This window comes from Sceloporus occidentalis, unplaced genomic scaffold, assembly GCF_023333645.1.
Source record: "Sceloporus occidentalis isolate IW3139 unplaced genomic scaffold, rSceOcc1.0.p SCAF_2, whole genome shotgun sequence".
Lineage (NCBI taxonomy): Eukaryota > Metazoa > Chordata > Lepidosauria > Squamata > Phrynosomatidae > Sceloporus > Sceloporus occidentalis.
This window is the reverse complement of record NW_028316982.1, coordinates 250,200,704-250,220,626: the sequence shown is the minus strand read 5'-3', so window position 1 is coordinate 250,220,626 and position 19,923 is coordinate 250,200,704. Positions and strand designations below refer to the sequence as shown.

The 19,923-nt window shown below is 38.2% G+C and overlaps 1 protein-coding gene across 2 annotated transcripts in view; it reads left to right on the top strand.

The window, feature by feature from the left end:
- Positions 1 to 15,641, top strand: part of ATM (ATM serine/threonine kinase) — an 87,097-nt gene extending 71,456 nt beyond the window's left edge. The window contains exons 51-64 of one of the 2 annotated variants that reach the window (XM_089512687.1): positions 2,375 to 2,479; positions 3,625 to 3,642; positions 4,426 to 4,584; positions 4,817 to 4,955; positions 5,591 to 5,673; positions 5,819 to 5,959; positions 7,338 to 7,454; positions 8,772 to 8,921; positions 10,463 to 10,628; positions 12,219 to 12,305; positions 12,400 to 12,514; positions 12,910 to 12,973; positions 13,817 to 13,953; positions 14,040 to 15,641. In XM_089512687.1, the coding sequence (XP_089368813.1) occupies positions 2,375 to 2,479; positions 3,625 to 3,642; positions 4,426 to 4,584; positions 4,817 to 4,955; positions 5,591 to 5,673; positions 5,819 to 5,959; positions 7,338 to 7,454; positions 8,772 to 8,921; positions 10,463 to 10,628; positions 12,219 to 12,305; positions 12,400 to 12,514; positions 12,910 to 12,973; positions 13,817 to 13,953; positions 14,040 to 14,223 (1,665 nt within the window). In that variant the 3' untranslated portion in view covers positions 14,224 to 15,641. The remainder of the gene's footprint in view (positions 1 to 2,374; positions 2,480 to 3,624; positions 3,643 to 4,425; positions 4,585 to 4,816; positions 4,956 to 5,590; positions 5,674 to 5,818; positions 5,960 to 7,337; positions 7,455 to 8,771; positions 8,922 to 10,462; positions 10,629 to 12,218; positions 12,306 to 12,399; positions 12,515 to 12,909; positions 12,974 to 13,816; positions 13,954 to 14,039) is intronic. The other variant, XM_089512688.1, reaches the window with a different exon arrangement.
- Positions 15,642 to 19,923: the final 4,282 nt, after the last annotated feature.

Here is a 19,923-nt window from a genome sequence, read left to right as displayed (position 1 = left end):
CAGAGGTCCCTTTGGGGCCAGTGTGATCCTCTGAATCCTTAAAGTTTCCCACTGCTGTAATAAACTAAATACAAAGCTTATTGTACCTTAGAATGAGTCTAGATACAGAGCAAAATTGCCTGGTATGTCTGTTGAGCAATGGGGCAGCTAGACAATTTTAAATTCTACTTTATTGCTCGTATGGACAAGAGCCCTGCTGGCGCAGTGGTTAAAATGCCTGTACTGCAGCCACTCCCTCAAAATCATAAGGTTGCGAGTTCAAGACCAGCAAAAGGGCTCAAGCTTGACTCAGGCTTGCATCCTTCCAAGGTCGCTAAAATGAGTACCCAGATTGTTGGGGGCAAATTAGCTTACAGTTGTAAACCGCTTAGACACTGCTTAGACGGTATGAAGCGGTATATAAATGAAGCTTGTTTGTTTTGTTTGTTTGTTTATGGGTAGGCTTTAGATGGCGGTTTTACGTTATCTTTATCAGTGTAGTACAAGGGTGCCCAACTTGGAAGTAGGTAGGGGCCGAAATTAAGGTTGGCTTGGCTGTTCAGGCTGCCAATAGGTTTAGGACAGTGAAATGTAGGACATTCAAGCAAAATGGAAGACCTGACCAAATAAAAGCTGGAAGCATATAAATGTAAATCCGTACTTCTTAGCCATGCTCAAAATGGAGGACATTGTGGAATCCCTCCTCCTGGACAGGAAGGCTGAGATGGGGGACATATCCAGGAAAAGGAAGGAAATTCTGGTCACCCTACTAAGGGGCAGGCATCCCCTCCCTCCTTTCTTTCCTTCTTTATTTTCTTGCTTCTTTCTTTCTTTCCTCCTTTCTTCCTTTCCCTGCTTCCTCCCTCCCTCCCTCCCTCTTTTCCTTCCTTCCTTCTTTATTTCCTTGCTTCTCTTTTGGGACATCCTCCTCCTGCTGACTATTTGGCCCCAGGCCAAATCCTTTGGTGGACACATGCGGCCCCTGGGCCGCAAGTTGTGCACCCCTGGTGTAGTAGTTTATATTAATGTACGGCTTTCTTGGAATACATTTGACCCTATATTTTGTTATTTATTTATTCAATAAAATATTTCTGTCTTGCCCGTTGTCTTAAGATCTCAGGGAAAGGTACAATAAAATCAACTTAAAACAATAAATAATTACAAGTTTAAAAGGTTAAAAATATATGAAACTGATTTTTGATTTAAAGACAAATAATTTAAAACTGGTTAAAACAATCTTGAATAATATAACTATAAAACATGTCCAGTCTGGACAAAATCAGTTTTTCCTGAAGGCATTAATAAAAAGCCAGATTTTAACTTGGCATAGAAATGCTTGTTTCATTGGTGCCAAACAGAACTCTAGAGAGAGATTTTCCATAACCAGGGTGCCTCCACAGAAAAAGGAAAAAGGGAGGACACTCTCACAGTGTATTTTCACTGTTGATAGGACATGGAGGAGGACCCCTCCAACTCATCTCAGTTCTCAGGCAGACATATGTAGAGAGAAGCGCATCCTCAAGTATTGTGGTCCAAGCTTTTTAGGCCTTTGAATGTTATTGCCAGTATATAGAATTCAGAATGGAAATGTATTGGCAGCTCATGCAAATCCTTCAGAACAGGTGTTTTATGATACCTGAATGGAACCCCAGTGAACAGTCTGGCTGCTGCATTTTGCACTAACTGGAGTTTCTGAGTAGTCTTCAAGGGCAGCCCTGCATAGAGTGCATTGCAATAGTCTTATCAGGAAGTTACCAATTCATGGACTATATGATAGAGAACTATAGTAACAAATAAATTATGAAATAGTCTGCCGGAGGAGATCCGTCTTATCACTACCTTAGATGCCTTTAAGAAGGCTCTAAAGACGGATCTCTTCCAGCAGGCTTTCCCATCGGATTTGGTATAGAGATGATGATTAAGACCCCCCCTATCTAAGTATGATAGTATATGAATTGATGTTTGGAGATTTTAAGGAACTAATAGGGATGTATAATTCAGTATTAGTATTTTATTGAGTGTTCAATTGCATTTTATTATTTTAATGATGTAATCCCTCTTCAATCCTTAGAAGAGGCGGGACAAATAAATAAAAATTTTTGTTGCTGTTGTTGTTGTTAAATAAGCATTTGTATTTATCTGGCTTCTATAATATTTAAGTCATGTTAAATTGTACTAGCCAAAGGCCATGACAAGACAAGCTTATCAAAAGGCATGAAACAATTAAAACAAAAGGCACAGAATACCAAGGACCAAAACTTATAATATTCAGAAAACTATATCTTGCTATGTAATGACAACTGCAAAAAATGAACAGTTGTGCTTAAGAACTAATATTCTCTTCCTATTATTTTTGTTTCCTCTCTTCATTTCACGGTCTTCTGCTGTTCAACAGAAGAAGGCAAAGAAAATACCATCCTACAAGTTCCTGCCTCTGATGTATCAACTGGCTGCTCGAATGGGAACTAAGATGATAGGATTTCATCAGATTTTGAATAATGTAATCATTCTTTGTCATGAAGTTTCCTCTTCATCTAACACTTAAACATACCTTAATTTTTTTTAATAACACTTTTTGTTTGTGCTTATTTGACTGGATTTTAAGAATCTTTTCATGTAGCTATATTAGTTATTTCACTCCTTGCTGCTTTTTGAACTGTTTGCTAGGATTGCTAGTTGAATCCTGCTGTATATGCTTGGTGAACACTTTAGCATTTAATTGAAGGAGACTCAGTTGCAGATGGGAAAAGTTGTTTTTGTCCTGTGTAGAGTTGACATGTTAGCCCCCACATCAAGAAGAAGATATTCTTTTTCAATAGTCATATGATTCTGGCTTTCTTAGGACAAAATCCTTCCTTATTTAAAAGGGAGCTCTGATTGCAAAGCTTAATGTTTTTGCTGTGCAAATTTTGATTTGCCAGATATTGACAATGAAAATTCCACTGGAGGACATGCAAATGCCTAGAGATGTGTTCACTCTAGGAATCTCTAGGTCCTCCAGCATGATTTTTGGCAGAGGTTAACATCAGAGTCATGCTGGAGGACTTAGAGATTCCTGTTGTTGTTGTTAGCTGCTTCCAAGTCGATCTTGACTCATGGCAACCCTGTGAATGAGACGTCTCCAAGCCTCCTATCCTCTACTTCTCTGCTCAGGCTGTATAGGCTCAGGCCCGTGATCTCCCTGATGGAGTCTGTCCATCTGGCATGCAGTCTTCCTCTCTTTCTGCTTCCCTCCACCTTCCCCAGCATCATTGTCTTTTCTAATTAGTTGTGCCTTCCCATTATGTAGCTGAAGTATGACAGCCTCAATTTAGTCATCTTGGTTTCCAGGGAGAGTTCTGGTTTGATCTGTTCTAGAACCCATTTGTTCGTCTTTTTAGCTGTCTTTTGTATAGTTTTTTGTGGGTTTTTCGGGCTATGTGGCCATGTTCTAGCAGAGTTTCTTCCTGACGTTTCACCAGCATCTGTGGCTGGCATGAAGATGCTAGAACATGGCCACATAACCCGAAAAAACCACAAAAAACTATGGATGCTGGCCATGAAAGCCTTCAACTTTACATTGTCTTTTGTATCCTCAGCACTCTTCTCCAGCACCACATCTCAAATGAATTAAATTTCTTCCTATCTGCTTGCTTCACTGTTCAGCTCTCTCAGCCGTACATGGTAATAGGAAATACAATGGCTTGGATCATTCTAACTTTAGTGTTTACCTGTATACTTTTACACTTTAGAGATTCCCAGGGAGAACATATTAATCAAATCCATAAATAATTAAATTCACAAAAGCCGCAAATGTGGAGGGCCAATTGTATAAAGTATATCGTTATCTGGTCATTCTGTGCACAGGGAATAAAGCATTTACAAAAGTTTACCAGCAGTCATATCCAGAGAGCCTGAGATTAGCCATCATGTTCAATTGTGCTTTCATAATCATAAACCAAAAGCTATCTATTTTGTTCATATTTTATTATAACCATATTTTTCTACAAAGAAGGAAAAATTACAACTTTAAATTTCATGTTATGACGTTAACTTTATTGAAAAGACTTAATTGAGGGTTTAAGGTTCATTTGGACTTTAAAAACTCAGTTTTAAGATGAGCCCCTGCCACCACCCCCAGGCCTAAAATGCATTCTTGTTCCACCTTGCAAAAATTTTCTCTGAAGCCCTTCATAGAAGGAGAGCATCAGACTGTAATCCCCCACACACTTGGAGTCTTGCTATAAAATGTCATTAAAAATACTATTTTTTGTTTTATTGTCTTTGAATAGTTGTTTCATTTATACAATTTTACAGTGTAGTATTGAAATATGAACACCAATGTAGAAATAAATTATACTGAGTCTTTGCTGTTTGGTTTAGTGTTTAAATTACTTTAGGAAATTTAACTATCTATATATCTATCTATAATAAAAAATAACATTTCCGATATTTTTATTTTAATAGCTTATAGCTAGAATCTCTCTTGACCATCCACATCACACTTTGTTTATAATCTTGGCATTGGCAAATGCCAACAAAGATGAATTCCTGACAAAGCCAGAAGAACCTCAAAGAAACAGTCTAATGAAAAACAAGCCAAAAGAAGCTTCCCTGCTTGACATGGTACTTTATCTTTACTCTATTGTGTGTGTTTTAGGCTGTGAAAAATGTTTTCAGTATTGTTGGTTGGGAACCATAATTTCCATATTGTCAGGATGGTAGTGAATTTACCAACCACCAATTTGTCCAATTTATTTATAATTCCTTTGTTTTCAGTGTTATGACCAGTTTTAGTGACGAATATCTGGAATTTACAATTTGTGTTAAGTAGCTTGTCTGCTTTTATATTGTTTAGGATCGAATAGAGGCTGCTAGCAATATAATTAATATTGTGAAACACAGAAGAACTGAAATGGTGGCAAATGTTGAAACCCTTTGTGATGCTTATATCACTTTAGCAAACTTGGATGCAAGTCGCTGGAAATCACAAAAAAGTAAGGATTTCAAGAACAGAGGAACTTGTAATTGACAGGCCCTACCTCAAGTTCAAGCATGTCTAGTTAATTTTGTGGAAAGGATTTCCTTTACTGTGTTTTTTTAATTTGGGGCATATTGAAGTCCTCCCTTCAGCCACCATCTTGGGGGGAGAGAGGCAGGCTGGCTCCAACTGCCTGCTTGAAGAAGACAAGCCCTCCCTTGTATTGTTTTTAAATTGTATGGGTGGGTTTTTGTATTGTTTGGCTGTGTATTGGTTTTGATGGTGTTTTTGTAAACCGCTGTGATCTACAAGGAATAGCGGTCTAGAAATAAAATTTCATTCATTCATTCATTCATTTTTGAGATTATAGACAAGTATTTGTCATACAATTAATTATGTCTAGTTTGTGTAAATATAAATTCTAATATGTTGAAGCAACACCCAAAGGTTCATTTTTAAAATGGATGGGTGGATGGATGGATGGATGGATGGATGGATGGATGGATGGCTGTTCAAATCTCTGAAGTCAGTGGTATCAGAAACATAGCATCAACTGTCTCTGCATAAACCAGAGACCAGTCTGTTGCCTTTCTCATGAGATAAACATGTTGAATATTGGTATTTCAGTAATTCTTGTATTGATTTTTACAGGAGGTGTAAATATCCCATCTGATCAACCTATTACTAAAGTAAAGAACCTAGAAGATGTTGTTGTTCCTACTATGGAAATTAAGGTAAATAAAACTGACAATAATAATGACTACACAACCAATACAGCATTAGAAAAACACACTGAACATTTCATAATAGTAGATAGAGGAGTAACTGTCATAAAAATGAAAGTGATGTAGCAACATCTACATTTATTTATGGCTTTAGGTGGATCCAAATGGAAAATATGAAAATTTGATTACAATAAGGTCATTCAAGCCAGAATTTCACTTAGCAGGAGGTCTTAACCTACCCAAAATAATAGATTGTGTTGGATCAGATGGGATTGAGAGGAGGCAACTTGTCAAGGTGAGTTTTTTGTGTTGTAAATGTTTAAGACAGAAAATAATAATAATGGCAGCTGAGTGCAGAAGATGGCGTTTTTAACAATTACACATTGTGGTAGGCACCCTTCTGTAATACCAAATTCTCAGATATTTAACATAAGATGTTTTTCATGTGTCTACGCTCTCATCTAGTGCAGTCTTTTCATATGACTATACCGTATAAAAAGAAGCATTGCAAATTGCTTGTTAGGGTACCAAGGTATAGATTATGGAAGTCTACTGCTCAATACTAAACTTCTACATTGGATAACATTTTTTGATGTGAAATTGCATCTAAATATGAGACTCCTTCTTCCATTGTAGTTCTTGAATACTATAGTTATGTATCACATGAGTGCCATCATATGTATTGCACTGAAAACATCTTTTCAGTTGGCTTGGGCAACTGTGGGAGGCTTAGGGGCCAGTTGGCTTTCTTATGCGACCTCAGAGGGCTGCAATCTTTGCCACACTTCATGAGGCCACAGGGGCAATTTTTATTTTTTTAAAAATGATTTTAAACCAAAAAGGCACCCCCAGGGCCATAGGAAGAATTTCTTCATGGCTCTTTAAAATCCCTTTGGACTGTTTAAAGCCCAGGAGGGCTATTTTTTATTTTTTAAAAGTAAACCTAAAGTCAGCCCTATGTGGCAGACAAAGGGCATTTTTGAAAAAAACGGAACTTCCTTTAAAAATCTCCCTTTTTAGTCACTTTTTCAGGAGGGTGCAGGGGCAGTTGGGGGCCTAAAAATGGCCTCTTTACCACAGTTTCCCACCTGTTTTAGGTGGATATTGACAGATTTCTTTTTATAACATTGTGCCTGAAAATACATTCGTGTTGTGAAGTAAAATAATAGAAAATTAGTAGGCAGTTGATGCATTAAACAGAATGAAAAGATCTTCTTAAGTGTGTTAACTGATACTTTTTTTCCAAAATGTACAAAGTATTTCTAGGATTCTGAACAACTTGCAGAAGAATAATTGTACTGTGACAGTGAACTTAGAAATACAGTGCGCCCACGCCATAAGCAGGCGCAGTATACATGGCTTCCAGTTTACACGGAATCCACTTTGCAATGAAAGTAATGGCGCACATGCCCCCCTCAAGCCGTGAGCATGTGCCCCATTGTTTCCAATGGGGCTCAAGCATACACAGATTTCCCCTTACGCGGGGGATCCGGAAGGAATCCCCCGCGTAAGGGGAGGGCCCACTGTGGCACTGTATTGGCTGTTTAAGGTGCTATCTTTGATGCATTTTGTGGGTGTAAATTCCATGTGCTTTTGAATAACTATATTGTATTCATTTTCAGTTTGTATGCCTGGGAAATTGTGTGTCATTACTTTTCTTATATCTCCCAAAGGGCCGTGATGACCTAAGGCAGGATGCTGTCATGCAGCAGGTTTTCCAGATGTGCAATACCTTGCTCCAGGAAAACACTGAAACCAGAAAGAGAAAGTTGACTATCCGCAGATACAAGGCAAGCTTTATTGTTCTTGTGTCAAAATAGCCTGGTTATAGGAACAGTATGGTCGACATAATAACAAAGCTTTATATTAGTTAAACCATTGCTCCACCTAGTTTAGCACTATTGATTCTGAGTGACTGTGTTCTTTCTCAGAACTTCCCTGCACTGTACATGAGTCAACAGTGCGATGCGGCAGCTAACAAGGCCAATGCGATTTTAGGCTGCATCAATAGAAGTATAGTGTCTAGATCAAGGGAAGTAATAGTGCCACTCTATTCTGCCTTGGTCAGGCCCCACCTGGAATATTGTGTCCAGTTCTGGGCACTACAATTCAAAAAGGACATTGAGAAACTGGAGCATGTCCAAAGGAGGGCGACTAAAATGGTGAAAGGTCTGGAAACCATGCCCTATGAGGAACACCTTAGGGAGCTGGGGATGTTTAGCCTGGAGAAGAGAAGGTTAAGAGGTGATATGATAGTCCTGTTTAAATATTTGAAGGGATGTCATATTGAGGAGGGAGCAAGCTTGTTTTCTGCTGCTCCAGAGACCTGGAGCAAGGGATGCAAGCTCCAGGAAAATAGATTCCACCTCAACATTAGGAAGAACTTCCTGACAGTAAGGGCTGTTAGACAGTGGAACAAATTCCCTCAGAATGTAGTGGAATCTCCTTCCTTAGAGGTCTTCAAACAGAGGTTGGATGGCCATCTGTCAGGGATGCTTTGATTTAGATTTCCTGCATGGCAGGGGGCTGGGCTGGATGGCTCTTGCAGTCTCTTCCAACTCTACGATTCTGTGATTCTATGATCCTATTCTATGAGAGTATTTTAACTGGTGAGGGCTGAAATTGAACCTAGAACCTTCTCCTTGAAAAGCATTTGCTCTTCCAGTGAGCTACCGTGTCTCCCCTCTATCATACCCAGCTGCCTTATACCATTAGAACATGGGTCAGTCTAGCTCAGTATGGTCTCTTTTCATCTATTACCAGAGACTTTGGTAAAGATCTATCTAGTCTTGGATAGCCTGTAGAGAAAGTCTTGTCTTATACTACTTAACTGATTCTTTCTCCCATTCTTACTATCCGCAGTTGGAGAAGGTGGTCATGAGCACCTATACTCTCACCATCCAGACATCTGTGAAGGGCTTTTCATCCTCCCTTTGTTCTCTTGTGGGACTATGGTTCTATTTTAATATTCTTTAAGAGGCAAACCAGAGTTTCTTGATGAACCAGCAACTGCTACCACAATTTCAATCCATTTATGAGAACCATGCTTACAAATAGATGTGGTTTAATGAATGATTCCTTTGAACACAACTCTGCTTATTTCTTAGGTGGTTCCCCTCTCTCAGAGAAGTGGTGTGTTAGAGTGGTGTACAGGTACAATTCCTCTGGGTGAATTTCTTATCAATATGGATAGAAGTGCTCACAAACGATATAGACCCAAAGACTATAGTAGCATAGACTGCCAAAAGAAAATGATGGTGAGTAGAAGTAAATAAATAACTTGTTTTCCTTAAGTGTTTTTCCCTATGTGAAAAGTTAACATGAGAAAACTTTCTAGATCATGCAACCCTGTAGATTAATAAAAAAATGAGTTTTCAGCATAGAAGGGATTAAACTAAAACAAGGCATAAAAACCATTCATATGTAATAAAAATCAGATGGTTTCATTGCAATTGTGCCACATAATTTGACATAAGGTAATGCATTCATTTCTGGATAAAAATTTAGAGTGTATCATATGGCCCCTAAACCAGTTTTTCAAAGCAAAATGTTGGGAATCACCACATCAGATTTGTCATAGATGTTTCCCTGATGATATGGCTGGGTTGATCCACTCCAAGTAATGACTTGACAGTATTTTCTGTAATCCCTGATTCTGGAAAAGCAAAAAAGTATTTAAATAGGAAATAAGGAATCTGATGATATGATAGTAAACATTGTTCAACACTGATGGTTCAGATTTAATTAACACATACAAAACAAGTCAGAAGAAAATAGGAACCTCTTGTGTGCCTTTAACACCTTTTTGTACTTCCATACAAAGACCTGTTTTACATTTAGAGATCTCTGAAGTAGTAAAAGGTAGGTGACATTGCAGGAGACGATGGTAATGAAGATGATGGTTTAACAACTGCACATGTAGCTAGCTTTTTTCAAAGACAAAGACCAGCAAGGGCAAGAGGCATCTCGGTCATTGCTCAGCCAGGTGCTGCTCCCAGAGTAACTAAGTACAATGGGAACAGCGACTGAGCAGCCGGTCAAGCAGCAACCAAGAAGCCTCTGGACCATGCTGGCCTTCTGGCAAAGGCTGGCATGGGCGAGAGGCTTCTAGGTCCCTGCTCAGCCAGCTTCTTGGTTGTTGCTCCCAGGGTGACTGGCTGCAAACAAGGTGGCCAGATACAAAGGGAACACTGACCAAGATTGGTTGTTAATCACTGTTTTGTTTTATTTTTATTGTTTAACGCATTGCCATGTTACATTTGTTTTTTAATTCATGTTTATTGTTATTGCCTTTTATTATCTCCTCTGTTGTAAGCCACCCAGATTCCCAGTGATTAGGTGGCATATAAATAAATTCTATTATTATTATTATTATCATCATCATCATCATCATCATCATCATCATCATCATCATCACTTTGCAGTAGAGCAGTAGACCTAATATCAGGAAATAGGCATTGAGGCACAGTAGGGTTGTCTCCCAAAAGGAAAGGAAGCAGTAGCCTAGAAAAGTTTGGGGACTGCTGATCCAGCACTTTATCCAGTACATCACAATGTTTCACTGTGGTTGTCAACTGTATGGCCTATGTCCAATAATTCATATCTGTTAGTATTATAAAGGGGGAAGATATTTCAGCATTGTGTGTGTGTGTATGTTGTGTTATGTTTTCAGAAGCCTAATTGGATAAACAAAGCAGAAAATATATTTTCATACCAACTCTATAGCATGAGTTCAGTGCATAATAACAGCTAAAGCAAGCAAATGGTGTCTCCAAATTATTTGTGCTTTTCTTCAAAGGAAGCACAAAAGACAAGTTCTGAAGAGAAATATGCTATCTTCATGGATATATGCCAGAATTTCCAACCTGTATTTCGCTATTTCTGTATGGAGAAATTTCTGGATCCAGCAGTATGGTTTGAGAAACGATTAGCATATACTCGCAGCGTTGCCACTTCATCAATAGGTAAAATATGAACCACCCTTTTCCCCAGGCTTTTATCTCCTTTACTCTTTCAGGTCTCAGTAAAATTGACCCTTCTAATGCTTTTTTAAAAAAAGCAAATCTGAACTGCTAGATACTGTGATCCCACCTATCTCTTTTCAGTTTTTAAATAGTGTACTTTTCCAATCAAAAATCCACCAAACAGTGATACCTTTATTGGCCAACCAAAATGCACAATATACATGTTGCAAGCTTTTGAAGCTTCACTGGCTTCTTCAGCAGGCAAGCTGTTACAAACCAAACAGGAGAAAAAAATTGAAGATGTTAGTGACAGGCCTGCGTTTTGCTGTTTCTCTTCTTAGTTAAGATGGTATGGAGGGGCATATTTAGCTGGCACCTCCTCCTTCTGACCCGGTGGCAATTGGGAGATTTTCAGAGTCCAGGAAATTTAACATTATTTACATCACAACAAAGTATACTTTTGTATCTGATTTATCCTGATTGTCTTGAACCAAAAAGCAGAACTTCCAGATGTTTGTGGCAGCTAGAATTCATTATTCCCATGTAATAAGTTTCATATGTATGCGATTACATCATTGGGATTTTTTCCTGGTTTGTAAAAAAATAAATATATAATTTATATATAAGAACTTCCTGACAGTAAGGGCTGTTCGACAGTGGAACACACTCCTTCCTCGGAGTGTAGTGGAGTCTCCTTCCTTGGAGGTCTTTAAGCAGAGGCTGGATGGCCATCTGTTGGGGATGCTTTGATTGGATTTCCTGCATGGCAGGGGGTTGGATTGGATGGCCCTTGTGGTCTCTTCCAACTCTATGATTCTATGATTCTATATCCCTATTTTACAAATAAAAGCTAATGAAAAAATATTAAAGCTTGCTTTTGCTTTATAGATTGTAAGTTACTATACACTTCAGTATTTCCAAAATACACGTCTACTGAAATCTTTTTAGTTAATTTAAATCAATGTATTGACCTAGGTAAATGAATGATAAATGAGGTGAGAGATAGTATCTCTTCCATGGATCCTTTTTCTCAAATGTGCGTAATACAATGATAAACAGAGAGAGGTTCTAAAGTGCTGTTGCAGTTTTACAAGTACCAATGTTTTGCTTCATTCTTGTCAGTATTTCACATGTATTTCTGGATGAAGATCAGGAAGACAGTTAATAGTGTGTGAGGCTTGATAGCAAGATCTGATGCTGTCCAAAATGGTACATCTTCTCAGTTGTGAAATGAACATATGTATACTGAGTACATGTACTAAAGCACTGTATGGCACTAATTGATATTCTGTGTAGGAGACTGCAACATTTATATGCATATTGTTTTCTGTCTTTACTGTGGATATGATACAGAGATCAGTCTGTCTCTTTGACCATACCTCTTGTCATTTGAAAAACCATTGCTGATGTTCAAGGTGCCCTCTAAAGTGATATTTGATGTGATACAATGAAAACTGGTGGGAAAGAAAAATTAGGGATCTGCTGTGTCTATGCGCATAAAACAGCGTTTAAGATTCCTAACTCAGTACAGTGAGTTGTAGGATGCAATGCAAGTATATCTGGCTTCATTTGAATACCTTCCCCTTTCAGTTGGCTACATACTTGGTCTTGGAGATAGACATGTGCAGAACATTCTGTTAGATGAGCAAACTGCAGAACTTGTGCACATTGATCTAGGTAAGTATGAAAACAAGAGATAATACTCAGAATTGTATTTACTTTGCATGTGCCAAACTCTTTTAAAATATTTGTTTTCTCTTGTTTCTGTTAGGTGTTGCTTTTGAGCAGGGCAAAATCCTTCCTACTCCAGAGACTGTACCTTTTAGGCTAACAAGAGATATAGTAGATGGGATGGGTATTACTGGAGTAGAAGGTGTCTTCAGGAGGTAAAGTATAAAAAGAGCTCCTATCTTAAACATTTTATTGTTAAGTGTACAAAAGAGTTTCAGCTGTTCACTTGTTTGACAAAACTGTTCAGTAGTTAACCAGTGAGAACTAGAATCATAGAATAGTAGAGTTGGAAGAGACCATAGTATTGAGCCCAATGAGAGCCAGTTTGATTTCATTTTATCTATATCCTGCCTTTGTCCTGGCATGGGACCCAAGGCAGCTTACAACAAAATACTATGTAGCTTTGTTATATATTTAAAACACCAATAATTTAAAACATTATAAATCAGGTGTAAAGTGTTGTACTGCCCATAAAAATCAAATGGACTTTTGTATTGAAAGTTTCAGTGGCAATAGTTTAGAAATGTATTTGTCTGAAATTATCTTCTAGGTGCTGTGAAAAAACTATGGCTGTTATGCGAAACTCCCAAGAAGCTTTGCTGACTATTGTAGAAGTAAGTGTTTGTTTCTTCAGATCAAAAATCATAAAAGGGATTCCTTCTGGGTTTTTAAAACTTCCATAAACCTACCAAACCATCATATTCAGCTATATAACTCTGCAATATAAACCTACCAGAGTCCTGAAAGCAACAGCAAAAACCTGTTCTCTTTCCCATCATAAGTCAAGAATTGATTACTGTATATACTCATGTATAAGTCTAGAAATTTTAGTCAAAAAATTGACCCAAAAAATCTGGGTCGACTTATCCATGGGTCAATATAAGTACTTTAACTCTTATCAAAAAGGAACCATGCCCTGGGGAAAGATGAGAGTTTAATATCTTCTCGGAGCACCTAAAAGAAGCATAAACTCCCTCTGTGATCTCATCCATCCAGCCTTTAGGGTGAACCTGTCAAAATTTTTAAAGATCTTTAGCATCATTTTCCTTTGTTTCATCCTTTACATTCTTTGTTACATGCTGCTAAGTTTTACCCTCAACTTATCCACGGGTCATATCAAAATCAATAATTCTGACCCCAAAACCTGCCCTCGACTTATACATGAGATCGACTTATAGTCAAGTATGTACGGTAATAGGTAGTAGTATAAAGGCAGAAGTAGCTTGGCATTTCAGAAAATAATGAATAATTTTAGTGTTTGCTTTCATCTGAAATACTAATGTGCTTAATTACTAGAACTATTTGAGATGCAGCAATATTTTATTTCATATGTTGTCCAAATGTAGATTTCCAGTTTAAAAATTATCCTATATGCTTAGAGATCTTCAGTTGTTTGCTTCTATAAGTATTAAATTAGTTTCATCTGGAAAGATTTTTGTGTCTTGTCTTATATCTAGGTGCTTCTCTATGACCCCCTCTTTGATTGGACCATGAACCCTTTAAAAGCTTTGTACCTGCAGCAAAGGCCAGAGGATGAGGCTGATGTCCGCTCCAGCCTCAATGCTGCTGAACAGGGATGTAGCAAAAAAGCAAAGTAAGTAATCTCTGTCTACCTTATTATGTTGTTGTTATTAAGTGTCCACAGATTTCCTTTAACTCTGTTGTCTTATTTATTCTCAGTGGTGATAACCAGACATTTAATAAAGTAGCAGAGCGTGTCTTGATGCGACTTCAGGAGAAACTCAAAGGTGTGGAGGAAGGAACAGTGCTCAGTGTGGGGGGCCAGGTTAATCTTCTCATACAGCAAGCCATGGACCCAAAGAATCTCAGCCGCCTCTTTCCAGGGTGGAAAGCATGGGTCTGAAAATGTGTAGTTGATCTTAAGAACAACGTGTGACCAGATCTGAGTTTTGGGGGAAAAAAATGTGTCCCACATTTCATATTTTCCTGGTTCGTGGAGAAAATAAGGACCTAAATCCAGGATCCCAGTGCCTGCTGATAGCCAGTGTAACAGAGCTTTCTTCAGTTCTCCCTTCCCCCATAGCCCTCTGCAACCCTAAAAACATCTCTGGACAGTTGGCCAGCAATCTGGAGCTGATTTTTGAGATGAACAGCAGGCTATAATAGGGAGGTGAACTACATCTGATTAGATTGACAGAAGCAGTTACTTTAGTAGATACTGTGCTGGATCCTGAACAAAGTATTGAAACATTGATTTGAAAGCTATTGAACCATAGGCTTCGAGTATAAATACTGCAGAGTATCTTATAGTATGCCCTCCATCAGCGGAGGGTTGCGAAGGAGCTGAGATTACATTACCAGGTACATGGATTCATTAGTCCTTTAAAATCCCATTTAAGTTCAGAAGGTTAATGCTGCAATCATATGCTCCCACAAAAGGAAACGATAGTGCCTCTCAATAAACCCCACATTATAGTTTGGGTGTATTGCTGCAGTATACTGCTATTCTTTGTTGATACTTTATTTTAAAATTATCATTATTGTCATAAGCAGAGTGGTCCCTTTGTATGGTTGCTTTGCAGTGTAATTGACAAAAAGAAGCTACCACCAGATTGGTAAACGTGCACTTAGGCACTGAAAGAGAGCATAATCCCATGCATCCTAACTAGAGATGGAATTCAGAAACTGGCTTATGGTTAGTAAGAGATGTATGCACTGTTTACCTTTTTGCTTTCAAAAGGAGGACAAGGAACTTAAATGTTACTTATCCTACATTAAAATATGACATACAGCACAAGTTCTCATAAGAAGCTACATTTTAAATACTGAGAAGGAAAGATATGTATAAAAATATATGTACATTTGTCAAACTTTATGCCACTGGTACTATATTGCTTTCATCATTGTTATTTACAGAAGCAACTGGTATAGTCTATCTATATGCATAATAATGTGGGTATCCTTTTACTTTTTATAAATGTTGATATTTATAACATAGATATGGTATGTTTTTATTCTTATTCAAGTGGAAGTTGTACTTTAAGCTGGAAAAAATCTTACCATGTCCATAATTGAAAACTGTTCTTTCTCCTGGAAATAGTGGCCTACCTCAATCAGTCCAATTTGCAATTGTATTATTAAGCTGTATTATTACTTGCAGAGGAGCCTGCAGGCAAAAGATCAAGGGGCATTATAAATCAAAATGAAATTACTAAAATAAGCTAAAATATGTGAAATCAATTTATCTGTTTTTATAATGTAATACTGGGACATGTGTATATTGTTCAAATGAAAAGAATAAATTTGTCCATGTACTTTGTACTGAACTGTGTGATATGAGTACTGATACAGTTTAAATCAGGTGGGGGGGGGGAACAGTCCTCAAGACATTTTCCGCAAAGCTGTGTAATCTTTTACCCTTGCCCATTTTGGCTAAGGTTTCTGGAAGTTAAGGTTTATAAAAGTGTCTGAAGAAGTTGCTCACCTTTGCTACAAATATTAATAGCAGCTGCCACATCTGACATATCATAAGAGATCTGATCTGCTGAAAAGCAAGAGATAGAATTCTTCGCTTGTGCAATCAATTTAAATTCTTCTTGACAAACATCTGTCTCCAAAAATCTTTTATGCCCCGCCTCTCCCCAAGTATTTATCTAGTGAACTACAAGAACTTCCAGTTTCCCTTTCTTTTGGTATTTAAAAAAAGCTGCTCAGAAAATTTCAGGTGGGAAATAGGGGCAGGATGTAATGCACTTGTGGAATCTCCCATTATCTTGGTTACACACCTGAGGTCTGTCCTCCAGGTAAACAAGTCTTTGGACTGGATTATTTTGTGGTGCTGTTTTGGAAAAATCCCAATTATCCCTTCTAACTCACTCTGAAGGGAGAACATCACTATGTTCCATAGCTCTGCTTACATAGCTTACTCAGAGTTCCTATTTAGCAGCCTGCTGAGCTTTTTGCTTTGTGACTTCAGAGATTTATTCGGAGGACTATGGATTAGTGACCAACTGAGCTTTTTGATGAAGTGGCTATTCACTAGTGCCCTGCATTCATACCAGTGGAGGACAGTGGCTTTTTTTGCCACACTTTGCCCCTGAATCAGGGTTTTGACCCTCAAGTGATCCAAACCCTGCATTATCATTACTCTCAGCCAGTACAGATGGGTTTGTGTGTGTTTTTTTTAATGAAGATAAAATGAAATAAATTGAAGGGAAAAAACATTTAATAAGAAATAAGAGGAAAGACAGGCATGGAATTAAACGGTTATAATTGAAGGGGAATAATAATAATAATCGGATTTATTTATACACCGCCCAATCACTGGGAATCCGAGCGGTTTACAAGAGGGGATAATAGACATGGAAGACCATGACTCCTGCTTCTGGATCAGGCATGAGGGGATATAACCGATATGACTGTGCATTGCTCCTCTGCACAGTCTCACAATTACTATTCCATGTAAGCACTTACTCTGTGTAAGTACCAAAACTTCATTTTGCTGGCCTGAACTGAAATTGATATGCTCATGTGTAATTTCATCAAGCACGCTTTTCAGTAGAATGTAAATGGTATTGATTTATTGCTGCTCAAAGTAGAAGGTACTCTGAGCTGGAATAGGTTAAAGAAAATCATAAAGATCATTAGGAGTCTGGAATAAGGTTACAGCGGTTCTGAGAAAGATAGATTCAAAGAAGAGGTTTAATTCCCTTAAGTATTTCAGGAACTAATTTCAGTGGAGTGGAAAGCTCTGCTACATACCAGGAAACTATTAAATCTATCTCAGCTAAATTATACGTTAAATATACTTTATAACTTGATTGTTATATTGGTGAATGCTCCAGACCCTGCAACCATAGAATGGTGATATATTAAGAGACCAAGAGGAAGAAATGGCAGGTGATGCCTTTTAAAAGACTCATGACAATTCTACTCACTCCTTTAGAGCATTCTTCTTTTGCTAGGGCATCTCTGTTGCAAGTGGAGGTTGTCTAAGCAAATAGAGACCTTGGTCCAGAACACACTGCAAACGTAATCCATCTTGAGACTGCTTTAACTGCCTTCACTCAGTGCTAGGAGTCCTGGGAATTGTAGTTTATTGTGGCACCAGAGCTCTCTGACAGAGAGGGCTAAATGACAAAAGTACAGTTCCAAAATTCCCTAGTATTGAGCCAGGGCAGTTAAAGCAGTCCCAAGCAAGATTATTTCTGCACTGTGTTTTTGACCCTTGATATAAGAACATTTCAGCCATTGCTGAGTAAGAATTACAGGGTGCTGCAATTTGTGGCTGATGCAACACAAGACTCTGCCTCTTTTCTGTTTAGGTTGCTATAGCTGCGAGATGTTCCATCTGGCTTAGGAAGCTGACCAAAAGTCCGAAGTTAGTAATTTGGTGTTAATGCCTTGAAAAATATATTTAAAGATAAAGATAGGGCATTTCAGGGAGAGGAAGGAGTTTTGGATGACAGCATACTTTTAGAAACTTTAGTCCTCAGTTGAACAGATCCAGCTTTCCATTCAGGCAACAGAATCCCCAGCTGCTGTGGGGTTTGTTCCTGGAGAGCAACACTTCTGATTTTTCAACTCCAGCAGTACAGGGAAGGTTTCTGCTACTTGGTTATTTCCAGGAGGAAATTACTTTTGATAAATAGTTACAGGTAGCTACAGAGAGCTATACCATGCTATTAGTTGCGAAACAATAAAATAGATTTCTTCCTTCACCCATTTCATGGAATACAGAAAGAAAACAGTGAAACAATAAATTCAAGACCTTCTACAGATTAGGGGAAAAGAGCATGTGCCTTTGAATCGGTGATTTACGATTATCTCTATTTTGTGCAGTGCTGAAGCACAGAAGGGATATCTTCATATTTTAGATCTCAAATTCTTGCTGGGACATTATGACTGATCACACAACAGAGACAGGTTGTAGTGCAATACAATAACTGTTTCAATTATTAATTGGAACCACAGATAATAAGCAGACTATATCTGTGGCGCAAAAGAAAATCTTTGAACATTCAGGTGAGTTACCCAAGCAGGAAGGCTCGGTGGAACAGATGTTCCGTCACAAACATTGTTCAACTGGAAGAGAAACATGTTTGCCACAGCCAAAAAATGTGATGCTGAGGCAATTTTGAAACAATGAGGAAGTTCCCAAGGACATGGCATGACCTGTATTCAAGTCTTGGAATCACCTAAAGAGGGTAAGCTAAAAATATACGCATGCTTTCCTTCAGGAAGATTTAAAGGAAGGCCTAACATAAAACACTTAAACATCAGATGGCAACACTGGTGACTGTTTAGTTGCTGAAAAGTCAGATACTAATATCTCTTCTGCATGTAAACAGGTTGTTCAAGGTGCAGCTCTGAAAGGGCCACCAACCATACACAGATCCTCAACTTGAGACTTGAAGGTGATATTGAATTAATTAGATGGATCAAGCCTTTAAGGAAAGCAAAATTACACCTATTAATTCTCCGTGAGACTGAAGTCACAATCCATATAACATGGGTAATCTCCTCGTGCCAACCCAGCCAGACAGAATCCATCAGAATTCTAAACCATTAATACTGTTAACTTAGCATACTTTCACTTTACAAGAGGTTTACTCTTTGAGGACAAACCATTAGAAAAAGGGCTAATAGAAAACAAAGAGGGAAAAAACAAGTCGTGACAACTATTCAAAGAGAAGAATGGATAGGAGACCGTACAGAAATTCATTTGGGACATATAATTCCTTTCCAGGAGGACGAGGAATGGCAAGTCTAATGCAGTTCAGAGGACAAAGAAACCTGTGGTATCAGCCAGGAACTCGATATGGAAAATAGTTTCATAGTCAGACAGTGACGTGGAGATGCTAATGAGAAGCATGGCAGGACCCAACATTGACATGAGAAATATGGCTGTAGGAGGAAGGTTGAGAAAATTTAGGCACCTATGGTCATAGAAAGCAACAGACCAAGGGGTACTGCAGACAGTAACATTGGGACACAGGTTTCTTTTCAATAAAAAGCCAAGAGCCAGACACCTTCATTTTCCAGTACTAAAGGAAAACAGGATAATTCAGAACAAAATACAACATTTGATACAGATTCAGGCAATAGAGGAGGAATATCAGAAATACACTGAAGTATACTCGATATTTTTTGCTATGCCCAAACGCAATGGAATATACCATCCAGTTTTGAATCTAAAGTATCTCAGCAATTATGTAAGGTACTTCAGGTTCAAAATGGAAACCTTGCATACAGTCACAAGAGAGTTTGAGAGAAAGAGATCTATTGATTTCAATAGACCTGGAGGAAGCCTACCTACATGTTTCAATGTCACCAGGAAGCGAAGGTATCTCAGATTTGCTTACTAAAACAGCTATTATCAGTTCAAAACTCTATCATTTGGCTTAGTGTCGGCAGAGCCCAATACTTCAACACTTAAACTTAAACACTATAAAATAGAAAAGTATAGGTCAGCTCAAGTGTTTGGAAGAACAGTGCTGCAGGCAGTGGTAGAAACATAAGGGGAAAAAACCACCCAGAGATAGAAGGGCTTGGGTAAATCCCAGTGAAGTGGTTTCAGAGATCATCACTGCCATTCTGAGAA